Source organism: Arvicola amphibius, chromosome 9, assembly GCF_903992535.2.
Source record: "Arvicola amphibius chromosome 9, mArvAmp1.2, whole genome shotgun sequence".
NCBI classification, from domain to species: domain Eukaryota; kingdom Metazoa; phylum Chordata; class Mammalia; order Rodentia; family Cricetidae; genus Arvicola; species Arvicola amphibius.
The window spans coordinates 73,542,460-73,559,897 of record NC_052055.2 but is presented as its reverse complement, the minus strand read 5'-3'; the positions used below and the strand labels follow the sequence as shown (position 1 = coordinate 73,559,897).

Genomic DNA, 17,438 nt, shown 5'->3' with positions numbered 1-17,438 from the left:
AATGCCTGGCATGAACTGTTCCGCTTGTTTCTGGCTCCAGTTTTATGAGCACGCAGCACATCTCATCGCTAGTTTACAACCGAGCAATATAAAGCCAGGAACTTGCCCGGGATTGTGAAGCCAACAAATGGAAAATCCCAGGGACTCGCTTTCTTCTCGTGCTCCTGGTGAGGAGGACATCAATATGGTGACAAGCCGTGGGACACTGGGCTGAGCTGGAACTCGGTGGGCTTTCCTTGGTTCTAGAGAAATATCTAGTGCTTTGTTGATGATCAATATTTGTCAGGCAAATAAGTCAGAGTCCATATTAACGACTTCTTATACAAGAGGTCAGAGGAGGCTTTCCAGGGCAGGCAAAATCTGATTGGGTGCTTGGAAACAGAAATGGAGAGAAAAGATAATCCAAAGGACAGCAGCACTCCAGTCAAAAGAGCAGACAGCAGATCTGACCCCTGTCAGAGAGGGGACAAGGGGACGAAGGAAGAAGTCTTGAAGTGGGAATACTCCTGAAGTAGGAAGAGACAGTGAGGAGTCCTGAGAGTCAGCGTAAGGAGCTTGAATTGATGTTATTATCTGTGGAAGGGCATTGTAGAATTCGGAACATGGTTTAAAGGAACCGAAGAACTCTCTGAGACTTCCTATTATGTTTGTTGGCTCTTTGTCATTTTACAAGTGACAGAAGGAAGTTAGCCAAGCTGCTTATCTGGGGAGATGGAAACAAGGAAGAAATCTTTGTAAAAAGGCCATGTGGATGGAGGGCTGTCTTGGTGGCTAAGAGTCCTTGCTGCTTTTCCAGGGGACCAGAGTTCAGTTCCCAACACCCACATCAAGTGGCTCAGAAACTCTTGGAACTCCAACTCTAGCACCCTCTTCTGGCTTCTGTGGGCGTCTACACCAATGAGTACACACCTACACACACACCCATACACAGACTCTATAAGCATCTACACCCATGTGTACACACCTACACACACATCCATACACAGACTCTTTAAGCATCTACACCCATGTGTACACACCTACACACACATCCATACACAGACTCTGTAAGCATCTACACCCATGTGTACACACCTACACACACACCCCCATACACAGACACTGTGGGCATCTACACCCATGTGTACACACCTACACACACACACACTCATACACAGACACTGTGGGCATCTATACCCATGTGTACACACCTACACACACACACACCCATACACAGACACTGTGGGCATCTTCACCCATGAGTACACACCTACACATACATACCCATACACAGACTCATAAATAAAAATAAATCATAAAACCATTTTTAAAAAGGTCACATAGCATTTTGGATTGTTATAATGATCACAAATCAAAAATAATTGCTAGCCGATACATATATCTGTGCTATTTGATAAAATGAGAATGATGGTCCATTGTAAGAGTCTGCAAACACTGTTATAGGAAAAATAGATGCAAAATCCAGAAGGCCAGAAGACCAACACAAAGAACAGATAAGTCTACATAATGCTTGTTAATCAAGGGTTTCAAACAAATGGCCCAACCTGTTTATTAAAAGTAAATATTTATTATCGATTTTCATTACAGTCATTAACCGGTTTCTTTGAAAATGACAAAGTCACGAAAGAAAGTGATTTTTCTCTTTTGATATGTTGCTGGAGCATTTAAAAATGTATTTTCTGTTTACCAGTGAAAGCTCAAATTAATATAGGATATGATATCTGTATTGTGCAGCACACACATGCAATCCAGCCCTAAAAAGAATCAAGAATGTTCTGTGGACACTGTTATTGTTACTTCCCAATGAGCTGCCACTTATTTATTCTAATTATGTGAGAAGAACTCCCAGTTCTGCTCATCATAACGCCTGTTAGCCATACACATATTTGAAGAGTCTGGAGTCATGATTAATGCTGAGTGGCACCAGACTTGAACCAATAAAGTACAATCTTCCAGGATGCTCTGAATGGAACAGACTGTATCCCCTGGGTAAGCATTGCATGGTGAGCTGTTACATGTAAGCATCCCTGTTTAAATACCTCCTGGAGTCCTTTGTGGCTATAGAAATGCAAACTCATAGGCTATACAGTTTATTATCTTGTTGCTGTGGCAAAATACCCGACACAACCGTTGAAGAAAGGATGGGTTTATTATGGCTCATGGTTTGAGGGGATCCAGTCCATCATGGCTAGAAAAGCACGGTGATAGAATGGTGACTGTGGGAGAGAGAGAACACTCACTCCCTTTGTTCTCAGTCAGAAGCAGAGAGAGGAGAATGCTGGTGTTGAGCTCACATTCTTTTATTGTTCTTACTGAGTTCAAGGCCCTAGAGCATTGGATATATCACAGGCATGCTCTAGCTTGGACTTCTAGTGTCTCTAAATATCAAGTTGCACTGAAGATTAACCATCACATAGGGTAGCCAACTCATTCCAGTTTGCCAGATGCTCCCAGTTCTAACCCTGAAAATCCTAGCACCACCCTATTCTGGGGCACCCTGATAAGTCATCCTGTATGTGTACGAAACAAGCAGAAAAAAATAAATCCAAAGAGGAGCAGTGGAAACAGAAAGACAATTTCCCAGTGTCCTATCATAGTTTAGCCTAGCCTGACATCAGTGTACTCAGGATTTGCGCTGGTTTGAAAGGGAACAGCACTGTTAGGAGGTGTGGCCTTGCTGGAGTAGGTGTGGGCTAATTGCAGGGAGTGTGTCACTGTTGGGGTGCCTTTGAGGTATCATATATGAAGAAACCATGCCCAGTGAGATAGTTTGCTTCCTCTTGCCTTTGAATCAAGATGTAAGGACTCTCAGATTTAGCACCATGTCTGCCTGCATGCTGCCTTGCTTCCCGCTAGAAGAGCAATGGACTAAACCTCTAAACTGTAAGTGAGAAACCACAATGAAATGGTTTTCTTCCTAAGAGTGGCCTTGGTCATGGTGTCAGCACACAGTAGTAGAAACCCTAACTAAGACAGTAGCCACATTAACCCATGAGGGAGTAAAACCATTTCAGACAAAGCCGATTTCACAATAACTATCAAACACATCATGTAATGTATGGAATGCTGCACTAAAATGAAAGCAAAAATGTCAGGTGGGTATAGTTTCTTGCCATCACAAAGCCCCAAACTCATTTAAGTCAAACCATGTTAAGCTGAAGAACATCTATATTATCGTTACTATTATCACAAAATTTTTCGCGTTCCCAGAGTTGTTTAGAGCCTTCCTGTCACTCTGGGTGATGGCCAGAGTAGGTGTCAGATCCTAGGATGAGCAGTTCCCATATCAAGAAAGAGCCTGCATTTTGACTCTTGGTTTGACCTTTTGTACAGTTCAGGGCCTGGTCCTCCACCTGCACAGCATAGAGAAATCACCTGCACAGCATAGAGAAATCACCTGCACAGCATAGAGAAATCACCTGCACAGCATAGAGAAATCACCTGCACAGCATAGAGAAATCACCTGCACAGCATAGAGAAATCGACCACTTATCCCTCATGTCATGAGCTGACGCAATACAGCAGCACCTTCTGGTTTCATTGTCAACGTTCCAAGTGACGACAGGCCTGCATGTCACACTGAGGGACACCAGTTGGACAGTGCTTGTAGCTAGGAGATGGATAGTTAAAATATTGGCTTATTTTTCGTAAGTTGAGATTCTTAGATTCATGGAAACCTGGAAGTGATCTTTAAGATAAACAGTATAAACTATATACTTAGATTCACATAAATACATGTCCATATATACCACATACACATATGCATGTATTCAAGACTGACAGGGACCCAGACAAAAGTGAATGGTCACCTGTCCTAAGTATGTCACCTGGATATATACTGGATTTTGAGAACTTTGGCAGAAATGCATTTGTTTCTATTTCATGTGCAATGATACATATATGACATAATATACCTATGTATAATATAATTTCATGTATAATAACAAAAGCCACATGGAATCATTTTAAGAGCTCATTACTCCTCAGTCCCTTCAATTGTATCAAAATATTCCCCTAATCTGCTGAGTATTTAATTTTTACACTCCAAAGTATTAAGGACTTTGAAAAAAAAAACCTATTCCTAAGGGTTTCAGATATTTTCATGCCTGAAACCATATATACAACAACACAAATCAAGACTTTTCCCACACCTCTTCAACTGCCCTCTGAATGCTCCTAATGTCAGGGCTTGGGTTAGAGCTCAGTTGGGAGTGTGCCGAACTAGCAAGCGTTTGCACAAAACCTAGGGTTTGATCCTCACCACCGTGTAACACTGGACATAGAGGCACGTGTCCATAGGTCTGCAGTTTTCAGAGCTGGAGGCAAGAGGATCAGAAGTTCGAGGTTATCATTGGTTACATAGTGAATTCAAGGCCAGCCTGGGCTATGTGATGATCTGTCTCAGAAGAAGGAGGGGGGAAATGTGGAGGAGGAGAAGGAGGATGAGAGGGAAGAGGGAAAGGAAGAGGAGGAGAAAGAAAAGAAAAAGGGAAATGAGGGAGAGAAGGAAGAGGAGGAGGAGAAAGAAGAGGAAAGGAAGGAGAGAAGGAAGAGAAGGGAAAGAGGAAGCAGGAGGAAGGGAAACATGCTCTCAGCATGTGGAATCTCCTTGCTCTCCCGCACACACCTGTGAACACATGCCAGGCCCTATTTTAAAGTAAAAAAGCGATCACACCATTCATGTTCCTTTGTGACTTGCCTTTTCCTCTGACCATGAAGCTCCTCCCAGAATCACACATAAAGGTATATATCATTCTGATTTAATAGCTGTATTTTAGTCTATCGTATATCTCTATGAGATCATAATCACTGCTCTGCGATTAAGGGACATGATGCTTATACTGTATTGCACTTGAGGATCAAATGATGATATAAGGAAAATTTATATATAGGGTTTATGTAATCATGCATATGGATGTTGGTTGGCAAAGAAATCTTATTCTTCATTATACAAGCAGACATCCTAGGACACAGGATGCTTGAGACAAAAATGAATTAGCTGCGAGACTTTGGCAGTCTTCTTTTTCTGCAGCATGTAGGTTTTCTCTGCACTGGGGCTTGCAGAAGAGAAGTCTGGCGATCCACTGTGCTGTACAGTGGTGGGCAGCATGAGCTGTCAGCATGACACCTTCATAGAGCCACATTCACAAGCCAACACACATCAGATTCCCACAATTTAACTCATCAGACGAGGGTCCGGCATCTGACTGGTCCCTCTGGTAAGGAGGCAGGTGACCTCCGCAGGTGTTGGGCCTGGGACCCTCAGCATGGCTGGCTTCTAACAGATAGGCCAAGTCCTGGAATTTCAATGAATAATTTAACCAGTTCTCTTGTTGCAACGTCAGGGTTCGCTTTCAGCAGCTGGCACCATTGTCTTTTGCAAGCTGGCTCCTCCCCCGCGGGAGGTATGGAAATTTGGCTGAGATTCACCGACATTTTGAGAACCTATGAGGGCCAGATTATTCTACACAAGAGTGGAGATTTATCTTCTCCCGAACAGGAGTTATATGAAATCCAGATGTGGAAACACTCACAGGCATTCATCCCCTGGAGATTTCGGTGAAAATGCTCAGATTCTGTAGGCACACGGTGGGCTTGGGAACCCACCTTCCTAAGAAGCTCCCAGGCGCTGATATTTTGAGTAGCAAGGCTGGAGGCAGTCTAGAATCCTCTGAACAAAAGGGCTACTGCTGTGAGCTCCAGGGAGAGCAAGCTGTCAAGGGACTCAGCTGAGGGGCGGGGGTGGGGTGATGTTGGGTGTATGTGTGTATTCATTTTCCTAAGGGAACTGCCAAGCTGAAGGACATTGTATTCTAGCTACAACTGCACTCCATTGATAGAGAGACTAGTTATGTAATGATTATTGCTCACCCTTTTAGGATGCTGGCAATCACACTATCTTCCGAGAGAACTTCGTGTACCATGGGCAACTGTTTCCACCACCAATTAATTACACAACTGGGGTGGGAATGCTGAGGCCAATTCAAACCATTTACACCATTAAAAAGAAATACTGCTCAGGTGAACAGGCAGGAGAATATCCAGCTACAAGCACGAGGGAACAAAGGCCCTGGCTCTTAAATCAGACCCTCAGACCTGGTTTCTCATTGGCCCATGATCTCTCTGATGCTGTCATCTTTGTGTGCTACAGCTAGAGAGGATATGCCTGGCCCTGAAGTGTGTCACAAATGGAGAAGAATCAAACAGAATCTGCCTTATGACAGAGCAGAAAGGAATCCCAGTACTCACATATTCTAGGCTAACTAGAAAGACACAAGGAGGAACTGTGCCTTTTGCTGGAGTTTGCTCTCATCTCCCCTCCTAGCTGTTCAGCAGAACCATCTCTGTATAGAAGTGTCTGTGTGGACTTCAGGGAAGGCCAGTGTCATAAATAAAATGTGTGATCACCGAATGATACTCTTTCCCACTGACCCCAGCTGGTGTCTCAGAACTCTCCAGAGCATACACCTGGACGCTTGTTCAAACACTCAGGAGATGAGGCGCACGTTGGAAGCTCTTTGCTGTTCTTTTATCAAAAGATCCTTGAAAGGGGCTGGTCTTAGACGCTGGATCTGGGTTCTGTGAAATCTCGAAGGTCATCACAGTATCACACAGTATCTTGTGCTCTAAACATAGCCCAACAATAGCCGGCTTCCTTCCTTAGCCATTCCTTTCAAGTGAAGATAATTTGGGTTTGTCCCGGCTTACAAAGAGCTCAGAGGGCTTGAAGGGCGGGGAGCAGATGGCTGTAGTGTACCGCAAACTGGTTCAATTGCTACACTTGGTCCTCTCAAACAAGATGGAAACATGGATACGTGGTCTGGTTTGGTGATGCGCCATCGTTTCAGAAGCCTTTGAAATGGATGACTTCTGTCAGGGCTGCAAGGGCATTTCCGCATCCTCTGGCATCCCAGATGGCCCATGGGAGGGATCCACTCTGCAAATGTCTCTACCAGGAGGAGAAACTACACAGGTTCTGTCAGTTTGACACAAACCTATGCACACCTAGGATGAGGGAAAATCAACTGAGGAGTTATTTTCATCAGACGGGCTTGTCTGTGGGGGCATGGAGCGTTTTCTTTATTGTTAATTGGTGTGGGGAATTGCAGCCCACTGTGGGTAGTACCATCCCTGGGCAGGTGGGACTAGGTTGCATAAAACAGGGAAGGAAGTTGGTAAGCAGCATTCCTCTGTGATCTCTGCTTCAATTCCTCCCTCCAGGTTCCTGTGCTGTCTTTCTTTGATGATGGTCTGTAACCTGTAAGCCAAACAAACCCTCGCCTCCCCTAAGTCAGTGGTAGTCACTGTTGACCACAGCAATAGAAAGCAATCTAGAAGACATATGTGTACCAGAATAAGGTTTTGTAAAACTTGTGAGATGGAATATACTGGAAGGAGCATACCAAATTCTTAGATTCACAGAAAGGACCCAGGAGATGGGGGAACACCCAGCCCCTTTAAACGTGGATTCTGAACTTTGAACTCAGGTCTTCTTGCTTACGAGGCAAGAGTCTTACCAACAGAGCTATTTCCTCAGCTCATTTTGGGTCTTTACCATGGTACTTACAGCTTTTATCAGAGACGTCAGATGGGAACTTTCCAGGACTGCTCACAAATCCTGATCCCATCTGACTTCATCACAGACAAGAACTGCAGCAGACAAGCCCATGTAGGGGGCAGTCCTCACATAGCCCTTGTTTTAGGAGCAAGGAGGTGCAAGGCCAGACTGAAGCCACAACTCGCTGATGGCACATTTATCTTGTAGCACGAGCAAGACCATCATGTACCAGCTGGAAATTGGAAGGAGTACAAGAATCTCATAGCTTCAAATAATAACTTTTAGAAATATTGGTGGGGTCTTAGAAAAATCCCCTACTCTGATCCCCTTCCTATTAGATTGTGGCGTCCTGGGTGATTGTGTGTTCTGCGTAATTCTTGGAGTAGGCTTATGTTTTTAGTGGGAGTACAATGACTAGGCCATTTCCTGCTTTAGTCTGCCGTTTGGAAAAGGCTCTCCTTTCCTATTTTGCCTGGATGCAAACAAAAGACAGACTCCTGGTCAATTACAGCTCAGCCCCGAGGTTGACCCTGTAACACAGTCAGGCACAAGTTCAGAGTGAATTCTTTGCAAGGTAGAGGATGAAATGAAGCCGCTTCCCCTCGAGTGAATGCTTGGCTGAGCCTCAGCATCGGGAGTGGAGGGATTGTCTTCGAAAAGCAGAAGATTCGATCACTCAGGTCAAGTCTTCAGTGAAAGGCCTGGTTTCAGTTTTCTGTTGTCCTGGGGACTGAGCCTCGCTGTAGCATACTATGGAAGTGCTATGTATGTCCCTGAGTTACAGTCCTCAGACTTCCCCTCTTTTTATGGTATGTGTTTGTGTGATGGGTTCCTGTATGTGTGTGTGTGTGTGTGTGTGTGGCACATGTGTGCACATATATGCCATATGTAGGGGCAGATAGGCATGCATATGTGTGTCTGTAGAGGCCTGATGTCCATGTTGGGTGTCTTTCACTTCCTTTATTCAGTGAGGGTCTCTTACTGAACTACCGAACTTACAGCTTATGCATTCCAGGTAGTCTAGCTAGCCACCTTGCCCCAGGGACCCCTCTCGAAAGCTGGGAGTACAGGTAGCCACTGCCTCTACCAGGCTTCCGTGTGAGCGTGGGATGATCTGAACTCTAGTCTTCATGACTGTGTGTAAAGCAGCTTAGCCACTGAGCCACCTTCTCAGCTCCCTGCCCCACCGGGCTAAACTGCATAACGAGAATCTCAAAACAAAAACCTAATAAAAAACAAAACAAAATAACCCCCCCCCCAAAAAAAACCCTGGCCTCTGGAGATGAGAAAACCTGGAGAAAGAGGGCAGGGAAACACCGTGGGAGTCAGAGAGGATGGGGGAGAACAGGATAACGGGCCCTTGAATCAACTAAACAGGGCTCACATGGGCCCAGAGACTGAGGCAGCAAGCATGGGACCTGCATGGGTCTGCACCAGGTCCTCTGCATATATGTTATGGCTGTTAGTTTGGTGATCTTATGAGACCCCTAACAGAAGGAACGGGTATGTCTCTCACTTTTGCTTGCTCTGGAGACTTATTTCCTCCTATTGGGTTGCCTTGTCCAGCCTTGATTTGAGGGCTTCCCCTTGTCTTATTGTATCTTGTTTTGTCTGTCTGTCGCCTCTTGGAGACCTGCTCTTATCTTAAGAGGAAACAGAGGGTGGGTATATCTGGGGAGATAGAGAGAAGCCAAGAGGAATGAAGAGAGGGGAAACTGAGGTTTGGATATAAAAAATTAAAAAGAAAACATTTTACAAAATGAAAAGTCATGTGAACTGTCTTGTTCAGTTGGCTTGGACTGCAAAGTGAAGGAGTAGATTGGAGAGGTGACTGGGAAGGCAGGAGCACTTGCTGCTTTTGCAGAGGACTAGCACGAGGTTCCCAGCACCCATGTCATATGATTTACCACCCATGCCTGCTCAGGCTGTGGAGGACCACACTATTTCGAGTCGTTATGGGAGCAGAGAACACATTTAGATAATCGCCGGAGAAACTCAAGCCAGTGGGGCCATACGCAATGCCCAGCGCTTGAGTTTTTTATGATTGTACCTCTGTGGAAATATTGCTGCTTGGTGTGGTCATCCTGGAAGGTAACAGAGACCTGTGACTAGACCCAAATTCCTAGCCACCGGGCACAGCTCTCTAACGGCAAGCACAGTCACAGGCCAATGTACCCAGTGACATTTCCCTTAGTAAGGGCTTAAATTTGACTTCCTGTAAGATGGAAGAGCCCCACAAAATCCTGTTGTTGGCTCTGCTGCCTAGCAAGAGTACTAAGAGTCTTCAGCCATGTGCACCAAACCGGGCCCTTGATTAGAGCAGCTCTGAATAGCCTAGTGTGTGCCTCTGCCCAGGGCTGGTTTGGTAGCAAAGCCTGGGAGTGCAGTGATGGACAAGCCGTGCACCTTTCTCAAGGAAATGGAGCACAGTGCAGACAAGGGGCAAAGGTGGGCACAGTTTGTTGATTATGGAACCAGGCTGGAGTGGGAATATGGAAGAGCCCACCAGGGAGGTTTGAGGGTAGCCAAGTACTTGATATAGGCCTTGAAGGCTAAGAGAAGTTATGCCTATTGTGTGGTACGTAGGACTGACGTCAGGAAGCAGTGACAATATGAACACGGGACCCAAGCTGCATCACACAGTGTGCACATTCCGAGAGCTGTGAGTGGATGATTGTGCGAGAACCAGAGAGTTCTCCAGTATGCGTTCTCCCTCCAACCTGAGGACCCCACTCCAGACACAAACAAAGCCACAGAGAATTGGCTGCCATCTTCTGTGTCCTATGACTCACAGAGTCCCTCTTCATATCACCATGGCCTCTAACTCGCTTTGCTACTCTTGGCCAATAAATCTTTCCCCTGTGTCCCCTCTCAGTACCAACAGGGGTCCTGTAACTTACCCTACGCAAGGTGAGCCTGAATAAACTCCTTCCATAAGTGTCCTTGGTCGTGGTGTTTCTTCACAGCAGCAGAAAGGGAAGGAGAACAGCACAAATGTGGAGCTGGAGCCAGGAGGGAAGTGGAGTGCGAGGCAGGATAAAGTGGAAGGGAAGGCTGGAAGGAAGTAGAGGGGGAAGCAAGAGGAAAGTGGAGGGGGAGGCAGGAGAGAAGAGGAGGGGGAGGCAGGAGGAAAGTGGAGGGGGAGGCAGGAGGGAAGTGGATAGGGAGCCTGGAGATAAGTGGAGGGAGAAGCAGGAGAGAAGAGAAGGGGGAGGCAGGAGGGAAGTGGAGGGGGAGGCAGGAGAGAAGAGGAGGGGGAGGCAGGAGGGAAGTGGAGGGGGAGGCAGGAGGGAAGTGGAGGGGGAGGCAGGAGGGAAGTGGAGGGGGAGGCAGGAGGGAAGTGGAGGGGAAGGCAGGAGGGAAGTGGAGGGGGAGGCAGGAGGGAAGTGGAGGGGGAGGCAGGAGGGAAGTGGAGGGGGAGGCAGGAAGGAAGTGGAGGGGGAAGCAGGAGGGAAGTGGAGGGGGAGGGAGGAGGAAGAAGAGTAGTGAGAAGCAATGTCCAAGCAGTGCGGTGTCTGGTCCCACCTGTCACCCCTGCTGCAGACCCAGGGTCTGATCCTGTCCCCAGTGGGTTCTTTTATTTCTTTGTTCATTTGTTTTTCAATAATCTCCTTGCTTGGTTTTGCTGAACATCCCCCACTGAGCAGAAGTTGTCAGTCTCTGGCAATCCCAGGAACTCTGAGAGTAAGAATTGATGGTGTCTAAGCCAGGCAAATTAAATTGCATATCCACGAGAGGAGCCCAGACATGGCATTTTCATAAGCATTAGGATGTGAATTTGAAGGGTTCCAAGCATGCTTTATTGACATATTCTTAAATACTGATTTTGCACAGATTTTTTCCAGAAAGTTCCAGACATAGGGACTTTTAATAAATCTCATGACTCTGACTTGGTCTCAGTGCCATAATTTTCTACTATGTCATGATTGTAACAGCAACTCCAACCAGAACGTGAATCCCGTGTATATTATCACTTAGTCACATAGTTTTTGTTCCAAGTTTGAACTTAGAGAGAGGGGAAGAAAGAGGAAGAAGAGAGAGGAGGAGGAAGAGGGTGAAGAGGAGGAAGAGAAGGAGAAAGAGGAGGAGGAGGAGGAAGAGGAGGAGAAGGAGGAGGAGGAGGAGGAGGAGGAAGGACAAAAAGGAGGAACAGAAGAGGAGGAGGAAGATGAGGAGAGGAAGGAAGAGGATTTGAAGCTAAACTTGATTGATCCTGCAATGTCTATTTCCCCAAGGCCCATTCTTAGGTTCTAGGTAAAGATTATTTGGGAAAACATCACTCAGCCTAGCCTATCACATTTGTACCCTTTCCCAGCAGAACCCTTTGGAGCAAAGACATCACCCTTAAAGGTGCAGAACCATATCTGTTTTGAGTCATCATCACCATAAGCTTGCCACTTTTAACCCATTTCTTCAGTGGCTTATCAGAACCACAGTGCTGATGAGCAGAGAGAAAATGGTCCGTGGGCTGCCAGGGTTGTGAGAGCAAAACACCAAAATTTGGACCATTTTCATGGGCTCTTGGCAGCTGTTGCAGTTACTTTTCTTATTGCCATGACAAAAATCTCATGAAATAGCTTCAAGAAGGAAGGGTTTATTTGGCTCACAGTTTGAGGGCACACGGTCCATCATGGTGGGAGTCAGGAGAGTGGAGTGCGACTCCTCATCTTCTTGCATCTTGGTAGACAGGAAGCAGACAGGAGGTGGGGCTGGTCTCTAAAACCTGAAGTCTTCCTCTCCAGTGACCCAGCAAGCTCTGTCTCCCAAGGGTTGCACAACCTTCCCAAAGAGTGCGACCAGATGGGAATCAAGTGCTCAACACATGAGTCTATGGGGGATATTGGTCATCTAAACCACAGCAGCAACTTTTGTTCATTAGATCCGGATTTAAGGCATACACATGTTGAAACCACACAGACCTACAAAGTATAGCACCCCCTGCATTCTGGCATGGCTAACACAGGTGTGCTGGAGGGGCATGACCGTGCCTACCTCAAGGTCATCACTTCACTGTGAAGATCCCATGACTCCGGGAGGAGATAACCCAGCTGAGCCTAAGGGCAGACTTCCAGAAAAGTATTAGAGCACCAAATCTAGAGGCAGACCACTGGGCTCAGCCCTGGCCTCACCAGGGTGGGAACCTTGGCCGGGTATATTGTTTCTCTGTCCTTCAGTTTCCAATCTGTAAGGGATGGTAAGATGCCATTTCACAGACTTCTCATGGGGAGCAAATTAATTGGCTGATAATAGATGTAAATCTGTTAGACCCCATGCCTCATAAAAGAGACCATCGTTATTGTTATTAACATAGCAGTTATTGTATGGGATCTTATTTTTTGCCAGTCAAGAATTCCTTTCTATAAAATTTGATAGGTGGGGAGATGGTAAGATAGCTCAGCTGGTCACTGCCTACTACCAAGTCTGACAACCCAAGTTTAATCCTCAGGATCCACATGGTAGAAGGAGAGAACCTGCTTGTTGTGAGTTGCCTTCTGACTTCCACACAGGCACTGTGACATGCACACATACACAAACAAATAGGCACACAACTAATTGAAAAATAAACAAATAAATTTGCTGGAATAAGGTCTTAGTATGTAGAAGACTGGCCATGAACTCTCTAGGAAGCCCAGGCTGGCCTTGAACTCTCTACCCTTCTGTTGAGATTTCAGCCAGCACCACACAACATAGGCAAATTCCAGGGTGTTTTTTGTCTCTCCTTCAGTTCCTTATCCTCCCATTAGCACAAGAGGAAAACATATGGCAGTATGGGGATGTGAATTCCAAAGCAAGTTTTAATGCACTCTTTGTCACCTGCATCATAGCTGTCCCTGGGGCGGAGACATGGACTGCTGAATGCTTTAGGAGGAATTCTCAGGGACTTGACATGATAAACGCATTTGCACCCGCTGTGATGAAGTGGGTCACCATCTCTTGAATGCATTGTGACGACTTTTAGTTCTGTATCGGGTGCCCCCTTCTGGTGGTGGCAGCTCAGGCTGTCTTGGGTCCTAGGGATGGGTCTATTTCCAGCAAGGGGAAAAGTGTGACCTAGATAGTGATGGTAACTCTCGGTATGGTTAAAAAAAGAAATGTAGTAATGATTCCCAACCAAAGTTGTCAAAGGGGGATACCCAAGAACAGACCGGCTGCTTATATAGATGTGTAGAATGTTGTTGTTTCAGATTCAGGCGGCTGCAGAACCTGGTTTTAACCTGTTGTCAAGGTTCTGCAGTTTCAGAAGGCTATGATTCTAGAGCATCTCATGTTGGAAACTCCAGTTCTGCATTTATGAGGACCATGCGAGGTACAAGGCCTTGCTTTGCACAGATGTTAGGGAAACAGGGATGGATACACTGGGTCTCTGAAGTCAGCTGGGATATGGCTAGAAGCCCAGAGGCTGTTCATTACCATCCATGTTCTTTTGTGTTTATTTGTGCCTCAGACCTCAGGCATCTGCCCCTTCTCCTTTTCAGGCTGGAATTGATGGGGAGAGCATTGGCAACTGTCCTTTTTCTCAGCGCCTCTTCATGATCCTCTGGCTGAAAGGCGTCGTGTTCAATGTCACCACTGTGGATCTGAAAAGGTAAAGGACCGTATGTTCATGACAAATACCTAGCACAAGAAAGATTCAGACAGGATAAGAGAAAGCCAGTCCGTGGCTCCAGGCAATCTCTGATGAATTCCATCTCATTGTCCAGAACTGCTTCCAGAGACCAGTCGAGGGCACAAAGGAGGTTGAAAAAGCCAGGGCCTCCCTTGGGGCTGTGCTCCATTCCCTACCCTGATTGGTGAGAATTGATTACCAAGGGAAAAAAAAGCAAGCAAATGGCCACTCGATGAGTGTCCATCTCAAAGATGGACACAGGCATCTAAAAACATATTTATTGCAATAGCACAGACATTGCATCTGTGGGACCATGGTAGAGTCTTCGGGGCACTGGAATTCAGACTACTTCTAATCCTTTCTTTTCTTCACTCTCAGAATCCATAACATGAGGGTTCTGGAGCAGAGGATTTCATGGGAGGGGGTCCTAAAAGGAAAGAAACAGCTTAAGTATGTCTGTTAAGTTGAGCTTTCAAGTATAATCTTATTCATATTTATTTATTGTGCTGAGGCCCCACCTTGGACCCTCATGCATACTATATAAGTGTTCTTCCACAGAGTTACAGTCCTGCTCATCCGACTAGAAGTCTTGCAGCACAACAGGTGTCCACTCCACTGGGGGTTAACAGTGCCCAGAAAACCTCTACTACATCCCTCTGCCCACAGTGGGGAAGCATCAAAAGCAGTCAGTGCTTTGCACAGTTCTCCCAATGCTCTCACTGCGTCCTATCTGCCTGTGGGCTGGCCTACCTCCGGGGCTGCTCTTGATCCCAGTAGCTCTTGACTAGGTACCTTCTTCCACGTCCACAGACTCCTCCTCCTCGTCTCTTCAGAAGCACAGGATACCCTGCCTCCAGGCTCAACTTCAGCCCAAATTCCTCGGTAGGGCCTCTGTACCCTATCACTCTCCAGAGTGGCCTCCCCTTTAAACTCACCTCGCTCCTGTCACCTAGGCTTAGGCAAAATTGTCATTTAGCATCTCATCCAGTTATAACTTCCATTGTTCCAGTGCTTTATAAACCACTGAGGGCTTTCCCATGTAAAATCCTGCGCTGTGTCATTCACAAGGGAAAGCCCCAGACTCCATATTATACAAAGAGGCTGAGAGAGCCACAGAGATGACCTGCCCCATGTCCCAGCCAGAAATAGGAGGGGATGCTACCAAGATCCTAGTGCCTGTTGTTGGTTTTAGTGCACTAAGGGAACATGTGTCTGCCATGCAGCTAGTGTCAGTGACAAATGAAAGGAACAGGCTGGAGAGCCTGGGGAAGGAGCTTGCTTTCATGGAGACAAGAGTCCTTAGATTCTCACCTGTGGAGCTCACTGCCATTCCCAGCTGGAGCTCAGGCTGGGGTAGGGAGTCTCTGCAGCATCTTACAGATGCCTCTGTCTCTCTGTCTCTCTCTCACATGATCAGATCTGGTCCTGCCAATGCCTCTCTGAGGCGGGCCTGGTGAGTAGCATGGCCTTAGTTTACAACATTTTTACACACACATGTATATTCTAATTCATCTCTTACTCTGGTACCACCATTGATTGGCCGGGTGACCTTGAACTTTCTTGAGCCTCCATTTCTTCATCTTCCCAATGATGTTGAAAAAGCAATACCTTCTTAATCCATAGGAGTGCTGCTGAGGGTTTAAGGGGGTGGGCCGCGCATTCATGTTCGGGATTATACTAGCCCTGCTGCCTGAACTTGAAACCTGGTAGCAATGTTCTATCTTAGCCATGTTCCTGCCCCCGTGCTATTGTCAATCCAAGGAGCAAAAGACAAATTGAGACACATGGAATAATTCACAAATCAGAGGCAATATGTGATTCTGTAAAGTCAACTCCAAGTGTTAATAGGAGGTCTACGCAGAGAGGAGGCTGTGGCTGGCCAGCAATCTCTCTGCAATGCCCAGCTAAGTTTCAAAAGCCAGAGTGGCATGTCCCCAACTTGTCAGAATCCAGCAATCAGCGTGTATCCAGTATCCCAGAAACAAAACCACACACAATCAACAGATCACTGTATCTTTAAGCCACAGAGACTGCTCAGAAATAAAATGAGTGAGGACTTCCTTCCTTGCCAGCGTCAGTTGCTAAACAGGAGGAACCGGCCAAGAATGTCCTCGCTTTATGTCAGGGGAGGGACACACAGAGTCAACAGAGGTACTAAGTAAATTAGATTTTAAAAATACTCACAGTCTCAATTGTCTGAGTTCCAAGTGTCACAGAACGAGGCTGGAGAGCAGCCTGTTGGGAGTGACAGGGAGCAGCATGTCATTGAAATTCCTCTTGTCCCCTCCCTAACTGATTAGGCCAGGAATTTGTCTCATTACAGATGCCTCTGCCCCTCTTGTTGACTTCTTACAGTGCCTCCACCTCATATTTTCTGCTCCAGTGTCCGCAGGAATGTTGCAAACTCAGAGAACATACAGGGCCATGGATGCTCCCCATGCCCAGAGACTTCGGCCATCAGTCCCTCTTTCCTTCCCCAGTGCAGCCCTCAGATTCCCCACTTTTGTTGCCAAGGCCACTTCCCTTCCCTCAGCCACCCTCGCTCTCACCTTTGACCCTGGCAGGAGCATGGCAGAGCACACCACATTATTGGCAGTGACAGGGTCAAGCAAGTCCTTCTTGCTGCTGTCGCCAGAGGTACATCCTCAGTGGCGGTCAGTACGCTGTCCAGCACAAACAGGGACCCCACCAGGCACTACGGAGGGCAGAGTCCAGAAAGTTCAGATGGTTCCTTGTTTATTCATGGATGTGTGCTCCTCACGTCCCTGTTCTTTGCCAATATTTCTGCCTGCCTCTCTGGATCGTGGGGAACCTTCAGTGTCTCCTAATCCCCATTGTGTGTGGTGGAGGTGGCAGGGTTCACTAACACCTGATTACTATGGATGTGAGCAGCATACCCCGAGGGCTTCTTTCTTCCTTGTGTTTGGAATGGGGGGGGAGGCTGAGCCCAGGGCTTCACACACACACTAGCAAGTGTTCCATTGCACCCCAGCTCCCTCTTTGTGCTTTCTGCTTTGCTACAGCATCGTGCTCAGTTGCACAGACTAAACTTTGAGTTCACTCTGGAGCCCAGGCTGACTTGAGGTTGAGATCTTCCTGCCTTAGCTCGGCCGTCTAGTTGGGGTGGTGGGTCTAGGTTCTCTCTTCTGAGGGACTGTGTCAGCTAAGTACCCGTCCTCTACAAGGTCTTCCTGGTCCCAGGACCACCAGTGACAAAAGGAACCAGCTTTCCTAAACACATGCTGCATTTACTCAAGTCCTGTTAGGAGAACG

General features: G+C 46.7%; 1 protein-coding gene across 2 annotated transcripts in view; it reads left to right on the top strand.

The window, feature by feature from the left end:
* Window positions 1–17,438, top strand: part of Clic5 (chloride intracellular channel 5) — a 147,237-nt gene that overhangs the window by 81,175 nt on the left and 48,624 nt on the right. For both annotated transcript variants that reach the window (XM_038344006.1, XM_038344007.1), the window contains exon 2: window positions 14,035–14,144. In XM_038344006.1, the coding sequence (XP_038199934.1) occupies window positions 14,035–14,144 (110 nt within the window). The remainder of the gene's footprint in view (window positions 1–14,034; window positions 14,145–17,438) is intronic.